The following is an 18,266-nucleotide window of genomic DNA, read 5'->3' on the forward strand; positions in this document are numbered from 1 at the left end:
AAGTATGTGTTGTTTTCAGGATTTCTACATATTGTAGCAGAAAACATATGGGAAAGAGAGGATGGATTGTGGGGTCGAATAACGGAAAAAGTGATATGTGGAAACAATTAGGAAAAGCAATGAACCACTCATGTTACATTATTGCAACATTACAATAAAGAAATTAATATGTACTTTACATTCATAGATCACAGAAATTATCAGGTTTAATCAAATGACACAAATGTTTAATTTGTTTACCATTTTATTTTCACTCTGAAACTGGAAATATAACTGAACTAAATGATACAGCAGTGCAAAACTTAACTACAATGTTTTAAGTAAGCTATGAAAAAAAATTCTACAAGACTATATCAATAAGCTTGTGTAATACTTTGAGGGTCAGTCTGCACTCTTATACTCTACCACAGTTCTTATATTAAGCTATATATTCTTAAACTATTCTTGAGTTCAGACCAAATCAGGAGAGTTTTCCAACATAACTCTAGTAAAGTAATAATGAATATTGTTTTATGTTAACAGATTTTACTAATTTCACCTACGAAAACCAAACAAAGAGTGCTTGGGACTGTAGATTTTCTCTAAAAGTCAAATTCAGAATCAAACAACTCCCATAAGTCTCCTTGTTTCACGGGGCTTAACATCTCCAGGTTGGGTTCGATGGCAGCGAGGCACTCTGAGCTGTTGCTGTCCTGGGACCAGGAGCTCGGCAGGTTCATGAAACATCCGGCAGCCATGGTGGATCTACTTCCTCTCTTCCCTGGTATCAGGCTGCCGGACCTGAGGTTCTGCTGGTCGCTCAGGGTGTTCTGATCACAGATGTTGTAAATGGGTCCTGATGTTTTCTGGGACTTCTTACATGGATTTATAGGTTCGGTGTTTTCATCTGGGATAAACTTCTTCCTACTCTGAGAGAGCACCAGCGGTCTCTTTTTGTACCTTTGGCCCTTCAGATTGACTCTTCTCTTTCCGAAGACACGCCTGCAGCCCTGTGTGGAAGTTTCACCCTGATGTTTAAGGTTGCATGGCACATTTGGAAGCTGTGTGCCTTCACTTTGACTACTCTGCAGAATGTTGTGCACTGACTTCTCCCGCTCTGGAGACGTTTGAATGGCGCTGTCTAACACTGATTTAGGGCCGGGTTTATCTGAAGGCTTAGGAACAAGAGAGTTGAGCAGCTTCAGAGCTTCCTCCAGCATTTTTTGTTCTCTTTCCTGCTCCCCTCTCAGACACTCCAGATTACTCTTTAAGCTCTGTAGCTGTGTGGCAAGCTCTGATGTGGCTTCCCCATTCTAAACAAACAAACATTTATGCTCATTATTGATCAAACAATAATCTGTTTCTACTGCTGTCAAAAATTAGATGCCACCATAAATTGCTAACCTTTTCCAGTTTTTCCTCCAGCTCTGTAATTACTTCCTTCTGAGAGCTTACCCAAGTCTCAAGCATCTGGGAAATGTCTCTCTGAAGGCTCTCCAAACTAGTTTTCACTAAGGCGATAGTGGAAAGACAGACAACGTAACTTACCCTGCAGTTGGTTCATTTTAAAATGAATTTAACAATCTACATCCTTGTAGATTCAGCATCAACTCCTTTTATTTGATGTTTAAATCAACATCAAAGGAGTTAGATGTTTCTTTTAATCTTACAAAATGATCTTGATCAATAGTTAGCAGTGCTTTCTGAAGGCCTTGAAATGTTTTTTTGTTTTTTTTGTTTTTTTGGGGGGGGGGGGTAGCAATTGGACAAGTGTCAGGTTAAAACATTATCAACAAATGTTCATCAGTTTTTAAATGATCTGATGGAAGCATCATTTTTTTATTTCATGTGTTTAATGTCAGGATGTCAGCTAATAACTCTTAAGAAATCAAGTTTGACTTGATTTAAGAGCTTGATTTGAATGAAAAGTTTAAGTTAACATAAAGAAAGTCAACTTTCTTTAACTTTATGTTAAAGTTAACAAAAAGTTAATTAACTTTGGAACCAAATCCATGGATGGATAGTTTGATCAATAAGAAGAAGCAATTCTGAAAAGATGAGTATTTTATTAAATTCTTTTTTCCATTTTTCCCAGTGTATTACTATTTCAAACAAATTTCCAATTTTCATACATATAGAAAGGCTGTTAGTGTTTTTCATAAAATAAAATCAGTGTTTGCCAAGTTGTCTGCTGCATATTTTTAGCTTTAGGAGCTTATGTGCATGAAGGTTTAATATCTGAATGCTTAGTGACTTGAACAATTCACAACTTCTCTAAAAATGGCAGTGCACTAAAGACAAGTGACAAAAGCAGAAAAGCGCCAGAGACAAACTTTGCAGAACCTTCGGAAAGCATGTAGAGATGTTGATCAAGATCACCTTAAAACATTTCAAAAAAGTTTTGCTCCTCTGAAGTAAAATGTATAGAAATAATGGGTGACTTGGGAGTTTTATACTGCATGCACAAATTATAATATTAGGGCAAACAGCACCACACACTGGAGAAAACAAATGTTTGCAGTTGTAAATTATTAAATGTATTGTAAGCTTTTACAATATTCTTAGTGTAGTGGCATTGAGTGAGACACATGATGTATCACAGATAGGGGCCAACTCAATTCTAAAGTCAGCTTAGAAAATAAAACCAAAAAAAATGGCATTAGGCGCATGTTAAAAGAAAGGGGGCCACCTGACCCTGTCTTTGTTGCATCACATAAATCCATCCCAGAAAAAGCAGAATCAACTGTCAGAAAACTTACGTGATGATGCAAAACTGTCAAATTTTTCAAAGATTGTTTGGCACACAGATGTGTTTTTTTCAGTGCCAGCCACCAGTTGTTGAATCTGAAAGAAGTTGTATGTTTTGAACATCTGGAGGACAGAAGTCTTTGAATGAATGACTGTCCATGTCCACTTACATTGATGAGAGTTTCTCTAATATGTTGGGATTCTTTAAAAAAGTGGTCACTGTTAAAAGAAAATACAGAGATTGCAGATGCTATATTCAAACATTTTTAGGCAACCTTTCTGTAATCAAAATAACTGATTTAAGTTTATGGTTCATAGATTCACCTGTCACTTCTCTCTTTTGCTTTTTTCCTGTCCTCTTCAAACTTATCAAGCAACCCTGAGGTTCTCATTTTGTCCTTCATGTCTCCAAACAGAAGAGGTTTAGATGTATATCTGTTTAAAATTGTTGGGTCACTTCCCTGAAAACAAAAATATGAAAACATCTCATGTCTGACTATCAGTCAGAGTGTAATTAATCATAATGTGTTTCACTATATAAACTGAGTCATTGCAATGAATTAACTTTTTTAATAACATACTAATTTATGCAGGAAAGGGAATTACCTCCTGTGAACTTTGCTGGGAGTTTCTGGATGACAGACTCATTTCCTGAGACATACCCTGGGAATGTTCATGCCAAAACTGCGAGCCAAAGAAAACCTGGGAATCTGTCAAACTGGGATATCCACTGGAGGCCACGTTTCTGCTCATTAATTAGTCGCCATTATGTAGTGTGTTGAAGAAAAACAATCAAAAACAAATTAACAAAAAAAACAAAACTATTTGTATGTAGAAGGGCAATGCTAAGTATAAATATAATACAAAATAACATCTTATTTATCCACATTGGTGGTCAAGAAACAATATTAAAAAATATGGCTAATTACCTGGTTCCAGCTGGTATGTTCAACATTTCCTTGATGTTCCTCAAATAACTCATTGCGTCTGGTTTCCTGCTTGAAAGATCAACAAATTAGCTCAAGATTTAAAAAAAAAAGAAAAGAAAGAAAAAAAAAAAGTTAGCTTAAACATGCTAGCTCGCTATTTCAGTCAAACGGAGAAGGATTTAGCTAAAGAATGCTACAGATGACATATGTAAAGTTTAAAATCTAAACTGTAGGTGACATAACTACACTAATATACAAATGAATCAACTCACAGGTCCCTTGGACTCGTCCCTCGTCTTAATCTATTTATTTGTAAATAGATTAAGAAAACCTTTTGGCTATTCAGCTGTTTTAGATTTCCCGCCGCTTAAACCTTCAGAGCGAGGCGAGGTTGCGTTTACTGACCGTGGAAAAGAAAGCTTGAAATGAGAAAATAACTGCTTTGGATTGCTATTTGTTCACTATTCACTTACTAATCATGCTCTTATTAATACTTTTTGGAATATTTACTCTTATGAAAAATAATACGGAGTTTGAATTTAGAGACAAGAGACCTTATAACATGATAATCCTGAAGTAGCTCGTTTACTGTGGATTATAGAAGAGAAGAAATTGTTTTAGCTGGCCCTGTGGTGACAGAGAATCAACAGGCATTCAATCTCCATCATTAGGCACTCTCACATAATTACATAGATCAATATATATATATATATATATATATATATATATATATATATATATATATATATATATATATATATATATGCTATTTGGGTTCAGTCAATGCGCAGACCTTAATATATATGCACGCTTATTACATTTCATTTATAGAGGGGCCGAGGGAATCGTATTTAAGAGAAATAGGTTCTTTCAGGGGTAGATCAATGTTGAGCTCCACCAAGAAGAAGCAGTCGGTGGCGTGAGGACTTTATTTTGAAAATCGCTTCCGGAAGTCAGCCTGCCAAATTTTTTAAAACGAGTATCTCTGAGTCGTATGATTATCTGTCTGAGACAGTCACAGAGGTGGATCCATGACAAATCCACCAACGAACACCAGTGACTGTGTGGTAACAGCCCTGCTGCAGACCAGACCTGCGGGTTTTTAACCCATACAGGTGAGTTTGGTCAGGCCGAAGCCTGCCGTCGTCTGGCTGATGAGTTTAACTTTCTTACGTTTCAGCACGCAGCAGCCGGTTCTGGCTCTGTAATTCAAACTGATGAGATGAAACTAATTCAAGTGGATTTTTAAATGTTCTTATGTATCACTGGTTCAGATGTTTCGGTTCTGTCTGCTCGTACCTTTTGGTTATTATTTCCCATTACGACAGGTGCTAGCTAGCTCAACACCTGGTACATCAGCCCACTGACGCTAACCTGCTGCTCCTCTGTTTACATTGTTTCTGTACACAACAACGGTTCTGGCTCTGTAATTCAAACTGATGAGATGAAACTAATTCAAGATGGTTTTATGTGCTCCTATGTATTACTGGTTCTGTTTAATGTTTACATTTCTGTGGCTGGCAGAGATGCAGATGCAATCAAGAGAAACGCAGCTTATGTTTACTGTACCCTTGCAACATATATATAAGTGGCTAGTTTAAACAAGTTGAACAAGCATAATATGAATCATATTTCACTCATTGAAACTTCACCACTCATTAGAAAATAAAAACAAAACAAAAATATAAGAAGAAAAAAATCATTTTACAATAGCTTTCCTGTTATAAAGTACATCTTCATCACTTAAATAAGAGTTTACCGATCAAAAAAGTCAATTTTCTCTTTCTTGCAATGATGATTGAAATGTCAAGCACTGGACAAGCTGACTTCTTTTTTTATTAAAATTGACATCTTCTATTATTTTTAGAGTTTATAGTAGTTCCGTGATTATAAAATTGGAGAAAGTTAGGCTAGAAAATGAAATCCAAGAACCAAGATATGTGGATATATGTCGAAAATGAAATGCATTAATTTGTCTTTGTTTTATCTAAAAAATATTTGTATGAACATTTTAACTTTTTTCCAGTTATTTTGAGGAAGATCAGTTGAGTTATTATATCATGAACAGAAATAGATATACAGATACACATATACACAGATATATAACATTAATAATAGTATCTACATGTGTTTCTTTATTCATTGTAACCACAACTGTCTGTGCTTCTTAATAACATCAAAATAATGGTGGTCTTATTTTTTACTGTAAAAGAAAATGTGCTAGAAATAATCAATTCTTCCAATTTAACTGAACCAGAGATGGTCAAACTTGTTACGTTTGTTGATTCTGATTGACAGTATTTATTGTAATGATAATAAAAGATATTTGCAAAAAAACAACTTTGTTTTTAATATCTTTCTCTGAATGTAGTCAGAGCTCCTCAAGCAAAACTATTTCTCAATGGTGTAAAAAAATATTTCTTCTGCCGTCAGGAAGAAACAGTAACAGAGAGAAAGAGTTGTAGGTAGAGGGAGAAGAATAGCGTGCACACAAGGGTGATTGACAGCGCTAAGACCTTCCTCCTGGATCTGATTGGTTGTTCCTAGTTAGCACTGGGAGAAGGCAGAGGAGCTCTTTTTTTTGTTTGTTTTTTAAACGCATCATCTTTCTTATACCATACTGTTACGACATGCTGACAGTTTCAACAAATGTACAAAGATACATATATATCTTTATACACTCTGCAGTTTTAACAAGGGACTTCTTCTGTGTTTTAGCTTTATAGCTAAACTACTTTGAGGCAAGGTGAGATCTGTTTGGTACCCAAAAGAAGCTGTCTTTATGTGTCACCATGATTATTTCCACAGGAGAGTTTATGAGTTAAGGTGTTTCTCGCTTTGTAGCATTGATTCATGTCTACATTAAATCCGTTTCATCTTCAAGGGCTCAAGTATGGGTTTGTCATTCCTTTTGGTCTTGGCTGCCTCGGTGATCCTGATCAGACCGGAGACGCCTGTAACGAAGGTACAGAACAGATGTTAATCTGCTTTTACTGTGTGCAGTTCAGGTTGTGCAGCTTTATAATCCAAGCCTGGTTCTTTGCTCACAGGCCCTACATCATAACTCTGTGGAGTGCTGTGCAGAGAAACAGAAAGTGAACAATTCGTGCTCAAATGACACTCACTGTGAACCAGGTAATGTGGGAGTGATCATACTTTTCCACATTCCATCACATCACAACCACAATCTTCAATTAGCTTTTTTTCCTTGGGTTTATATGTCACCAAGTTGAGAATAATTGTGAATTGGAAGAAGAAAAATACCTTCTTTTTTCCCCACATAAAATAAGAGTGTGTCGCATAGTTTGTATTCAACCCCTTGTGTTTGTAATTTGTTAAATCACCTTTAACTTATGTTACAGTTGCAAGTCTTTTGGCTTATGTCTCTATCAGCTTTGGACATCTAAAATTGACATTCTTTGTAGAATAGCTCAAGCTCAGTCAGATTTTTGAGTCTGCAGATTCTCAGTTACATCTAGGTCTGGATTTTGACTAGGCCTTTCTAACACATAAATTGGCTACAAATCATATCATTGCAGCTCTGGCTGTATTTTTAGAGGCACTGTCCTGCCAGAATGTCGAACTCCATCTCTGCCTTGAGTCTTTTCCACCCTTTATCAGGAATCTCAAGTTTTCTTCCAAGATTTCAGTGTTTTCACTCCAGACTTCTGTTCCATGTCCTGGCAGGAAAAGAAAGCTACTGACATGTTTCCGCTTTGGGATGTTCAGTGTGGTGTTACTGCTATGACCATACGTTGTGTTGAATTTTATTTAGTGGCATCACCTTAAACAGGCCTCAGATTTTTAACAGGTAAAGAAATTCAAAACCCCTTTTGCTGTTGTTTTGTAATTAACAAAAGAATATATTGAAGCTCGGTATTCAAGGGGTTTGAAGATCTTTATTAATATTCCTTCCTGCGCGTGTGGAGACTTAAAAATTTTAACAACATAAAAGCAAAAAGAATTGTAGTGTGGCGTTAGTTTGAATGTTGGCTTATTATAATTTATTCTACTTTGAACTCCAGATATCAAAGATGATAAATGCTGAAATACTCACTGTTTATCTTCTGCAGGTTGCTTCTATCGTTTGCTGGAGAACAGCAACGTGGTCTGCATATTCTGTGACTCTGCAGCTGTGGACATGGAGAATGTAACCGTTTGCACATACAGTAAGAGCTTTCTAATTCTAATTGTTCAGAGTTTTAATAGATATATATATTCAATCTGACTTTTGTTCTTCTAGACTACACGTTGGAGCGTAAAAACCACACAACAGTAACAACTGTCATTCCTAAAATTGGTAAGAAAGGTCAACTAAAACCCGTCTCCCAGGTTCTGAGTTCTGGCGGTGTAGTAAGTGGGGATTGTTTCCTGTTTTTGTGCAGGAGGCCCAGGTGTGGCGGCCTCCGTTCTTCTGGGAACTCTGTTGATCAGTATGTTCCTCATTCTCACTGTTGCCTCCTTTTTCTACCTCAAACGCTCCAACCGGCTGCCTGGTTTCTTCTACCGGCGAAACAAAGGTGAGTACAAGTCTCCTCAGAGGAAAGACTCTCATGAATTGGCTCTTAGTATTTTTTTTTTATCTTATGTATACTTTTTTTATATTTACAGCTTTTATATTTCAACCAAGTGAGACGGTAAGTCTATTTTTTTCTTCCAAACATTTTAATTTAACATTAGAAATCATAAAGAAGCTCAAGGCTTTTTTGTTTTTATCTCTTACAGGCAGTTATGATCCCTTCAGGTAAGATGACTATGTCTGTAAAATACCAGTTTTAAGGTCTTGCTCAACAGGTTTTAAAGTTGTGTAGTTACTAAGCAATGCCTAAAATATTTGGCTGCAGATGTTTTGCAGCGGTTCAAATGTTTTCTTTTTGTTAAGGTTGTGTCAATTCCTCCACGACTGTGGACATTGGCTCTAGTGGCCTTTATTTAGTAGTTAATTGACAGGAAAGTGGGTAATGAGAGAAGGGGAAGAAATGCGGCAAAGGTCGCCAGACTGGGAATCGAACCTGTGACGGCCACGTCGAGGACTAGGGCCTTTATATGTGGGTTATGCTTAACCCCTGCGCCACCACAGCACAAACCCACTTCAATAACATTCTAAAAGTCTTGCAGCTTTAGATTGTCATTACTTCAAGTGATTAAATGTTAACTCCTCCGCCTTTCACCAGGTTCTGTAGGACAATGCAAATACAAATCTGCGTAAATCAGTTATGTTCAAGCTGAGCGACAACTTTAAATGCCTCGACTCAAAACTCCTAAAGTCAGCAGAAAGTCTTCTGATTTCATAGCACATTTAATTAAACACGTTGTTTTCCTTCTGCAGGGAGAAAGCAAAGATATGTGAGGAGGGAGCGGCCCTCAACGCGAAACATCCCCACGATTCCCACCTCAGCTACCACTCAGGTGCATAATTTGTAGGAGGAGTGATGGGTTTGGTGCAGGTTGGGAAGAAAGCTCAGGAAGGAACTGAAGGAAGACCAGCTGACTCTAGGAATGTTGGCCAAATTTAACTACTTCTGCTGCTCCTGCCTTCGTATCACTAAGGCTGACACTGTTTGTGTTATTAACAATAACCTGTCACACTGATGCTCTGAATTCACTGGAAAACCACTTTTTTTTTTTTTACCTTTTTCTTCCAGTGAAAATCTTTAGAATGACTTCAGTTTTTAGTTGACACACTGTTTCTCCAATTTTATTGGTTTATCCCTACTTCCCGATTCTTTTTTTTTTTTTTCAAGATCACTATAATAAATTAAGTGCCAAGAATAGAGAGGGGCATTGTAGACCCTTTTTCAGAGTCGGTTAGTTGTGTTTGAAATGCTTGAAATAGTTGAAAATTAGCTGCTTAAACCAGAGAAAAAGCCTTTCTATGTTTGCAACACGTTTTAAAATAAGCTGTTTTTAATCTGCTGCTTCTGAATATGAGCTCAGCAGCTCCATCTAAATAACTTAGCATATAATAGTTAAATTTTTCCTCTAAAAGGGTTCAGCAGCTGCAATTTTTGTGGAGCAAACTGACTGTCTAACATTCAATTATTTTTTTTCTTTTACTACTGAACCTGCTTGTTTTTGCTTCTGTTCTTGCTTTGTGCACTGATTTTTACTGCTTATATTAAACCAATATTGGTCTTCTGGTGGGCCAGAATTCAAGGAGAATTCCAAGAGGCACTGTATGGATCAATATTTCTATCTTTTTATTTTGTAATTTGCGTTGTTGACATTGTATTTATTTTTGTAACCAACTGAGGTGTATCATGTATTCTAGCCGTCATGAGCTGCATTCCACTGGCTTTCATAATCATAATATTTATAAGGGTATTTATTAAAGAAATCATTGTATCAAATTAAACAACTGAATTTGTTGCGCAAAGTCCAGTTTAGACTCAACTTATATTTTTAAACGTAACCTTTGTGAGGCTATGTGCACTTTAAGGTACCAAGCTCATGATGAAAATGTGCTTTCTAACAGAAAAACTCCAAGTATCTTACCAAGTATAGCTGTTTTCTTGTTGTTTTTTTCTCCAAGCAGCAATATGTTTTTCATCTTGAATTCTATTTGCCTAATATTTAATTTGCCAAATATCAGAAGGAAATGGTGTGATTACATTACTGTGATGATTGTGCCATTATGAGCTTTAAACACAGCTGAGAAGCTTTTGATGATGATGATATATCTGTGATGATTTTGAGTTTTGAATAGTATCCAGTGGCCTTTACTGTATCTTTAATCCTCTCTTCTGTTGTATGTTTTACTATTTCAAGTCACACAAGTGCAGTCGTCATTCCTTGGCTATTCATCCTTTTTGCTACTTATGCCTATTTGTTGTACAGTAAAACAAAAGCTTGATATGTGCATATATTGTTTTTATACAAATGGAGTGTTTTTGTAATGTCCTTTTTTTGTTTTAGTGCCATGATAAAAGTTCAGAAGATGTATAATTTGCAAAAATAAAGCACCTTTCTCTAATCAAATGGTTGAATTTTATTTTTCAGAGTTGAATCTGAAGGTTCCCTGATGCACATGCAAAGACAATAAGTTAATTATTAATGTTTGTATACACTTGGAAATCTTTATAGTGGCGAATCTAACTTAGGTCTTCTGGAGGTGTAAAAAGACCTGATGAATGCATTGTATTGGATTTCAATGCTCTTTTCATAAACTGGAAACCCAAGCAAAGTTACATTACACAACTTGTCTAGTTGCAACCCAAAATCTTCAGTGTAATTATGTGACCTTTAGCACCTAACAGTTTTTTTTTTGGACAGGACTATTATTAATCTGGCAAACAGCCTCATCTGGACGCATATTCTAATGCATTGATTATGACTGCGTACTGTCACTTCTTGAGTTGGGACACACCTAAATCTTCCTGGCCTGATTAGTTGCCTGGTCTAGCTTGTTGAGGTGCATGGAGGAGAGGCTATGTTACCAAGATGTTACATTAAAAGAGAGAACACCCAGAACACAACTTGTAAACAATGGTTAATGTGCAGTGACTCACATGAAATCTTATTTAGTCAAAATACAGTTATTGTTTGCCACCAGCAAAAATAAAATAATAGCGTACCTTCTTGAAAATACCACTCAAAAAAAAAAACCCAACAACATTCACTTCCTTTTTAGAGACTCAGCATCACTGTTAAATTGTAGTATTGTCATTATTCGTAAGTAATTACTATTATCAATTATTAGAAGAAGTAAAATGTTAAGCGTGGAAAGCTACACGTGACAAGGACACGTTGCTCTATTTATACCAGCGGAGTGGAGGGCCACGGTGGGACATGTGCAAGGACAGATGGACATCGTAGTTGAAATGTTCATCAGGAAAACATTGAGAGCTCTTTCACAAGGGATGACTTGTCCGTCTGCAGCAGGTAGGATCTTCTGTGCACATCAATGAGTTCATAAAGAACATTGCATATGATCAATGTAAAACAGCGTGACCTTGCTGTGAGAGCTGAATAGGTTTGTTCATATGGATCTTAAGCGTATTTGTCCCACAGATAAAGCTCCCTGAGTTGTTAAACATGAAGAACATAACTTTTAAGATATAAATTGCAGGAGATTTTCTTTTTTTTTTTTTTTTTTAATGAATATGTGTAGTATCTGTGTAATTTATTATGCCCATATCTTGTTTGCTAAGCTAATCTGTTGGACCCTTGCTTTCTTTGCCCCCCCTACCAGATCATGTAACTTGTTTTCTAAGAGTGGAGCTGTGGGGGTATTTTGGGGTTTGGCATGTGACTGCATTGCTTTTGAGTTGGTTTGCTGTTTTAATATTAACAGTAAAACAGGTCATGTTTGCTAGTTTCCAACATGGCAGGTGACAACAACCAAATGCTCCTGTTCTAAATTTAGGTCCATTGTATCAAGCAAGCAGCTCAGTCAGAGATCCTACACTGTCAGTGTAAATTTTAATACAGGGAAATTTCAGGTTGAGATGATTATTAAAAAAGAAAACACTTTCATGTCAACTCATTATTATTTATCCAACTGTTTTCTGTAGCCTTGTTAAAACAAGTCCTGAGTTTTGCTGCACTTCATTATATTATAAACAAACTTATTGTGTTATTAGGATTTATTGTAATAGATCAACACAGGAGTTCATAGTTGTGAGGGAGAAGGAAGATGATACACTGTTTTCAATAAAAATGTGAGGTGTTATGTACCACATTTACTCAGACACCCCTAAAAAATTCTGAAACAATTTGCCTTCAAAGGTCTCAGTTAGCAAATAGACTCCACCTGTGTGTAATTTAATTCCTGCATAAACTCAGATGAAATATTCTTTTCTTTCCACTTCACAATTTTGTACTGCTTTGTGTTGGCCGATCACATGAAATCCCATTAAAATGCAGCAAAGCTTGTAGTTGTAAGGTGACAAAATGGGAAAATGTTTGGTGAACACTTTTGCAAGGCACTACTTTACTCATTCATCTAGTTTTAAAAGTTTTGTTTAAAAACCCTCACCATTTTTTAAATGTATGTCTTAAATTATCTGTAAACATTTCTGTTTATTGGTTTTAAAAGGGCTGAAAACTCTTAGAAAACTGAACCTGGAAAGTGCGTATAACCCCAAAGAACAGTTGATTTCCAATCGGACTGAAGCTACGCTTTCTCATCCTCTTTGTTTTTCAGAGTAATGTGAGGCCTCAAGCATGGATGATTTGGATCACAGCATTCACATTGCAGAGAATGACTGGAGTAGCTTCTGCGATGACAGTGAGGAATGTAATCTGCTGCAGGCCTCGCTTGCCTACCCCGATGATTCCAGCCTCAGCGACTCGGAGGAGTCAGGAAACTTCAACACAGGCCAACAGGAGACAAACGGGAGTACAGATAGCAACACCGCCGAGGAGAGCTGCACAGGTGGCATACAACTGCTAGAGCAGCTTTTTCAAAGTGATGCAACATGTATGAAACAGGGGGAAATAGGTGTCAGCTGTCCAGAAAGAAACACAATCTCCCCAAAGTCTGCACACAAAGATATTGCACAAGAAATTCTGGTCAAGTCAAGTGACAGCAACACTAACACGCCGCAAACAAATCCACTGAGCAATTACAATTCAGAAGGGAGAGGAATGTTGTCAAGAGATGGAGCTGCACAAATGACAAGTGACCTCAAATCCAACAAGAAACCTGACCTACTTTCCTGCAAACAAGCAGCGCCGAGTGTGAGCGAGCCAGACGCCACAGGCAGAGCGGAGAAGGAGCGCTGGTTCGTGACTGTGAATGACAATCTGGCATGGCGGCGAGGGCGTTCTACCACTGTTAAAAAAAAACTCAAACAAAAAAAACCTGGTGAGGGAGAAAATGTTCTAAATTCAGACATCAAACGAGAGCGTGAACAATCAAGAGGTACTCAGTTGAATCAATATAAAGAATCTGGAGATTTATCGGAAAAAGTGCTTATTTCTCAGTCAGTTGCAGCGATGAACAGAGACAAATGGGAGCCAGGGACCTCAGCAGACACATCCTATGACAGCTTTTCAGCCTCAGCGACACCGTTGGAGTGCTTGCAGTGTTCAGAGCTTCAATACGGAGCTGAATTTTCCTCCACTAGCAGCTGGGATTCTGACAGCTATTTGTCAGCTGTTGAATCGGTGGAGGAAGCTCAGCATCCTCTTGAAGAGCATCTCATTAAACACCTTCCTCTGGAATGCCCATTATCCCCAACATGTGACAACCAAAACTTCAGCTTGACTCTCTCCAATGACGCAACAGCAGCAAATTATGATGGTTATGCCACTCCGGAGCCCCTTTTCACTCCTCCACCTCCAGAAATACCAGATGAAAACTTCATTTATGGAAATGACACATGTTGTGAAACCCACCCACCACCTTCACCATTTGGTGGCTCCCAAAAGGATCAGCTCAGTCCAGATTCAACTCAGTCACTTTGCTCTGCAGCAGACAGCCCAGAAACATTTGCCAAAGCTGCAGGCCAGGCGCAGCCAGTGTATGCAATCTCTGCGTTCTGGGATGAAGTGGAAAAACTGACTATAAACGATATTTTGCAGATCAAAATGGGGAGAAGCAGCAGATTAACAGAAGAAACAGCAAGGCCAGACGCAAGCGACCTTCCTACAGACCCCAGCCAAGTTGATCCTCTTGATAACTCAATGATGGACACATCCGACGCCGCAGACTCAGACTACTTCACACAGCCAGATGAATCCAAGCGTGACTGGTCAGTCTGTGAGTTTTCAACCTCAGATTTTGAGGAAGAGTGCTGGCAGTTTGCTAATTTAAGTAAAAACTCTAGCCCTGACCTTCAAAACAAATCTCAACAAAGTGACTCTGGTCTTTTGTTAGACGAGGACGACTCCACTGATTATGGAAGAAGAGAAACCCCCGTTGCTCTAGACCAAAGTCTTGACTGTCAAGTCTTCCAAAATATGATCCCCTGCCAAAGAAGGATGACAAAAAGGAGAAGTATGTACAACATACAGGCTCTCACCACAGAGGACGTAGCTCCACCTTTTAGTATTGACCAGAACGATTTGCCTCTGAGTGCGGCTCAACCTCTGGAGGCTTTTTTATCCCACACAGATTTACAGGATTACAGAATATCCTTCCCGGAAATCTTTGAGTATTTCTTCACAGAATATGACGACAGCACACCATCACAGTTTCTCTCTGTTTGTGATCCTGAAGAGATATTCGTATCTCGTGTCTTTCACTCTCCTCTCTGTACATTAAGAGAAGATCCATGGACCTCTCCTTTCCAGTGTAGCGCAGAGAAACCCATCCCAATCTTCTCTTGCTCTCATCCTGCTGTCCAAGACCTCACATTCCCAAATCCACATGTTTTCCTGAACACAGACTGTGAGGAAGTGGACAAAGTGTCTCCAATGAGACTCATATCTCATTCGTTTTTTCACACCAGTCCACACAGATCCTCAGGAGCGGCAGGTGTGGGTGGATCCCACGGTTGGAAAAGTTTTCTGTCTTTGAGGAAAATTTGCTTTCCAGACAAAGGCAGCATCTGCTGCAGCGAGTCAGGTGCCTGGATTTTTCCTGTTGACACTAAAGAGATCCAGATGGGGAGTCACAATCAGGCAGTAACATCATTCAGTGAGAGGAGAGCTTGTCTGGATTTTTCTCAGGTCAGAGAGCTGGAAGAGCAATGCTGGATTTCGGAAACTTTATGGTCAACAAGTAAGTCCCAGCATGCAACGCTGACATAAAAAGCAGGTTATGTCAGTTGCTTTGAATTTTTTTTTTTTTATGACAAGCATCACTTCTGTAAATACCAGGTTTTCCATGCAGTCGCACATAAAAGATATTTAATTCCATAAAGTTTTCAGTTTACTGAAATGGTTCAAAATGCAAAAAAACTCCAATTGATCAAATTTATGACTCAATTAGATACTGAAATATGTAATCAGTTGAATCCAGTTATATTGAAAGATTTTAAAATGGCACAGACACATTAAGTGCTCGCAAAAAGTTTTAAAAGTAAAAGTTAAAAAATTTTGACCTTTGGGTGAAAATTGTGGATGATGCTAAAGTGATAATACGATGCAAAAGTTGAATGATTAGAGTGTGCCATTTTTTTTTCTTTATTTCAAACATTTTCTGGGGAAATCCCGGTGATAAGAGGAAAATTAACATTTTGGAATTATTTAACAAGTGTCCCGACATAATCTCGACAGAAAACATGTTCAAATTAAGTCGAAAGGTGCTTCACCAATTTATTCAATATTTGAAGATTTACCTTTAGTAAATTTAATTGAAGATTTATTCAACCTTGTTATTTCAAGATTTTGTTTTTTTACATCTTGGACTTGTTTGTTTTTAAGTTAATTTATCCAGGATAAATGTCACGTTATGTGGAAAAGGTTTTGAAATGGTTGATCATAGACTCTGTTTTTGCATTGCTAACACCTGCCTTGGTTAACAGGGGTGTGCACACTTTTGAGTCACAGTATACAATACAATAATACATCAAGTCCATAATATGTTAATGAGATTAAAGTAATTCTCAAATCTCAAATTGATTGGTTTGCATTCCACACAGGACAAATCTCTCTTTAAAAGTCTATTTTATTCCTCTGACAGAGCGAGAAGGCCTCTTCTCCAGAGTGAAGCAGTCAGACATGTGTTTAGTCTGCATTGCTTTTGCCTCTTGGGTGCTAAGATCTTCTAATCCAGACGCCGCAGATGCTTGGAAAGCAGGTATGAGCAGGTATCTCCTTTGTCATTCTAACAACAGACAAGTAAATGTTATTTAGGAATAACATTTAGCTGAGATAAAATAATTTTCTATTTGTTACATTTTTCTTGATTTTACTGTTTAATAACTACACCGTTATTCTGAGGCACATTGAAACAACATGCAGAACTAAAACATAGTCATACCCAGCAATCCGCTTTTGCAACTGAAAAACATTCTGAAGCAAATACTGAAATTTTCAAGGTATTTAGGCTGCAAAAAAATTGAATTAGAAGACAACAAACACAGGGATGGATATCAAACTAAATTAACACTTTTAAACTATTGTTCAGCTCTTCTAGCAAACGTGAGTGCACTGTCTGCAATCCAGTACCTGCGGCAGTACATGAAGATGAAGAACCCTCCCAGAGATGACCTCTGACAGGAACGCAAACAAGAAGAAACTGTAAACATTCTCACTTGGGTCCACGTTGATTAAAAACACAGAAAACATTCACAATCAGCTACACGGTAGCTGGAGGTTGGTGAAGTAGAAAGGAGGAGTCTGTGTGGGAGAGAAGTCATTCTGTGAACACCCCATAATACTAAACAAACGAACCAAATAATCAGTTTCAACTACAAGGAGGATTCAGTAAATTAAAAATCAGAATTCGTATTTAATGACTGACCAGTGCTGGCAATGTACATCTCTGCTTAAAATAACATAAATGTGTTTAGAAAACAGTCAGCAAAGCTCCAAATACTTCTAAAAACTTTTGTGTGTGTATTGGTAAACCATCTATTACAAATCAAAACATGAAGAAAATATTATTATGTGTTGTTTGTTGTTGAAATAATCATTTTTAAAACAGAGTTTGAGCTTTTATCTGAATCACTATGCTAATATTTCACTTTATAAGCAGTTTCTGAGAGCTGCTTCACATCTACATTGACCAACTTTTGTCACCTGTGAGCATCTCTCTATTGCTCTGTATTTCTTGGTTTTACTTCAGGAAATGCACATCTGATGTGACCCCACACATTTTCCACTGGACTATGGCCTGATTGCTTTATAAAACTGATCTTGTGTGTCTGGAACCACAATGCTCCTCGCTTGCTGATGTGTTTGGGATCACTGTCTTGTTGAACACAATTGAGCCTTTGTTCTTTGACAAAAGGCAATACTTCTTCAAAATCTCTTATGAATTCAAACTAATCCACAATCCTTTGTATGCAACAAATAGGCCCAACACCACAGCATAAGAAATTTCTCCGAACCCTTGATATGACTTGACTACCAGTCTGGGTTGACAAAACTGTCTGTACCGCCTAGATTGTGAAAGAACAGTTTTGGCTTCAACAGTCCAAAAAACGTTGCTATGATTCTCTTTAGGTCAATCAACATGTTCTTGTAACACTTTTCAACTATTTTTTAAAGACTGCGCAGGATCCCTGTTAACAGAAATTGTGGAAATGACAAAAGGTTATGCTTTCTTTTCACCATAACAGCCAACAACATAATGACTTATATTATTGGTAATTCATTTACAATATTTGCAACAACACTTTCTTTATTATATTTAAAATGGCCAAAGCTGTTACCTTATTTTCTTTATACATGTTATTGATCGTTATTAGTACATATATTTGTAACGGTTTTGTTGCTGGGTGTGTAATAAAGATAAAAATCAGTTCAATGGTTATCTCAGTTAAAAAAAAATTATTTCCACATGTAATTGACCTCTGTGATTATTACTGCAATAAAATGTTGATGAATCAAATGACTGGGCTTACATTACACTATAAAGGTAGAAAATGTTACATGAGAATTTATTGTGGTCGCATTAAATGACATTATAAAACCTTTATTAATTATATGCCATATTCACCCAATAAAAAAAAATATATGAAAGCTGCATTTTATTAAAGCTTAAACAAATGATTA

General features: G+C 37.2%; 3 protein-coding genes across 3 annotated transcripts; 2 read left to right on the top strand and 1 right to left on the bottom strand.

The window, feature by feature from the left end:
• Window positions 1-65: 65 nt before the first annotated feature.
• LOC122833423 (interactor of HORMAD1 protein 1) lies at window positions 66-4,049 on the bottom strand. The gene is made up of 8 exons (XM_044120932.1): window positions 3,929-4,049; window positions 3,657-3,722; window positions 3,334-3,472; window positions 3,052-3,188; window positions 2,898-2,946; window positions 2,739-2,823; window positions 1,384-1,490; window positions 66-1,292 (listed from the first exon to the last, which is right to left on the bottom strand). Exons 2-8 carry the CDS (start codon window positions 3,707-3,709, stop codon window positions 582-584), a joined length of 1,281 nt encoding a protein of 426 aa, XP_043976867.1. The 5' UTR covers window positions 3,710-3,722; window positions 3,929-4,049; the 3' UTR covers window positions 66-581.
• Window positions 4,050-4,526: 477 nt separating this feature from the next.
• Window positions 4,527-9,401, top strand: lg07h1orf159 (linkage group 07 C1orf159 homolog). Its single transcript, XM_044120933.1, has 9 exons — window positions 4,527-4,771; window positions 6,541-6,621; window positions 6,707-6,791; window positions 7,730-7,825; window positions 7,900-7,956; window positions 8,042-8,176; window positions 8,268-8,293; window positions 8,382-8,400; window positions 8,986-9,401. Exons 2-9 carry the CDS (start codon window positions 6,550-6,552, stop codon window positions 9,078-9,080), a joined length of 585 nt encoding a protein of 194 aa, XP_043976868.1. The 5' UTR covers window positions 4,527-4,771; window positions 6,541-6,549; the 3' UTR covers window positions 9,081-9,401.
• Window positions 9,402-11,419: 2,018 nt separating this feature from the next.
• On the top strand, window positions 11,420-18,226 carry LOC122833426 (PPARGC1 and ESRR induced regulator, muscle 1). The gene is made up of 4 exons (XM_044120937.1): window positions 11,420-11,537; window positions 12,802-15,324; window positions 16,228-16,344; window positions 16,675-18,226. Exons 2-4 carry the CDS (start codon window positions 12,822-12,824, stop codon window positions 16,761-16,763), a joined length of 2,709 nt encoding a protein of 902 aa, XP_043976872.1. The 5' UTR covers window positions 11,420-11,537; window positions 12,802-12,821; the 3' UTR covers window positions 16,764-18,226.
• Window positions 18,227-18,266: the final 40 nt, after the last annotated feature.

Source organism: Gambusia affinis, linkage group LG07 (genome assembly GCF_019740435.1).
Source record: "Gambusia affinis linkage group LG07, SWU_Gaff_1.0, whole genome shotgun sequence".
NCBI lineage: Eukaryota > Metazoa > Chordata > Actinopteri > Cyprinodontiformes > Poeciliidae > Gambusia > Gambusia affinis.

What these genes read in the sequence shown, in the direction of transcription:
- LOC122833423 (XM_044120932.1), bottom strand. Translation starts at nt 3,709, where the DNA reads ATGAGTTATTTGAGGAACATCAAGGAAATGTTGAACATACCAGCTGGA. An exon ending in AACATACCAGCTGGAACCAG is followed by an intron (nt 3,473 to 3,656) that starts GTAATTAGCCAT and finishes ATTAATGAGCAG; the next exon opens with AAACGTGGCCTCCAGTGGAT. An exon ending in TGACAGTTTTGCATCATCAC is followed by an intron (nt 1,491 to 2,738) that starts GTAAGTTTTCTG and finishes CTATCGCCTTAG; the next exon opens with TGAAAACTAGTTTGGAGAGC.
- lg07h1orf159 (XM_044120933.1), top strand. Translation starts at nt 6,550, where the DNA reads ATGGGTTTGTCATTCCTTTTGGTCTTGGCTGCCTCGGTGATCCTGATC. An exon ending in TGTAACCGTTTGCACATACA is followed by an intron (nt 7,826 to 7,899) that starts GTAAGAGCTTTC and finishes TTGTTCTTCTAG; the next exon opens with ACTACACGTTGGAGCGTAAA. An exon ending in CTTCTACCGGCGAAACAAAG is followed by an intron (nt 8,177 to 8,267) that starts GTGAGTACAAGT and finishes TTATATTTACAG; the next exon opens with CTTTTATATTTCAACCAAGT.
- LOC122833426 (XM_044120937.1), top strand. Translation starts at nt 12,822, where the DNA reads ATGGATGATTTGGATCACAGCATTCACATTGCAGAGAATGACTGGAGT. An exon ending in GGAAACTTTATGGTCAACAA is followed by an intron (nt 15,325 to 16,227) that starts GTAAGTCCCAGC and finishes TTCCTCTGACAG; the next exon opens with AGCGAGAAGGCCTCTTCTCC. An exon ending in CGCAGATGCTTGGAAAGCAG is followed by an intron (nt 16,345 to 16,674) that starts GTATGAGCAGGT and finishes ACTATTGTTCAG; the next exon opens with CTCTTCTAGCAAACGTGAGT.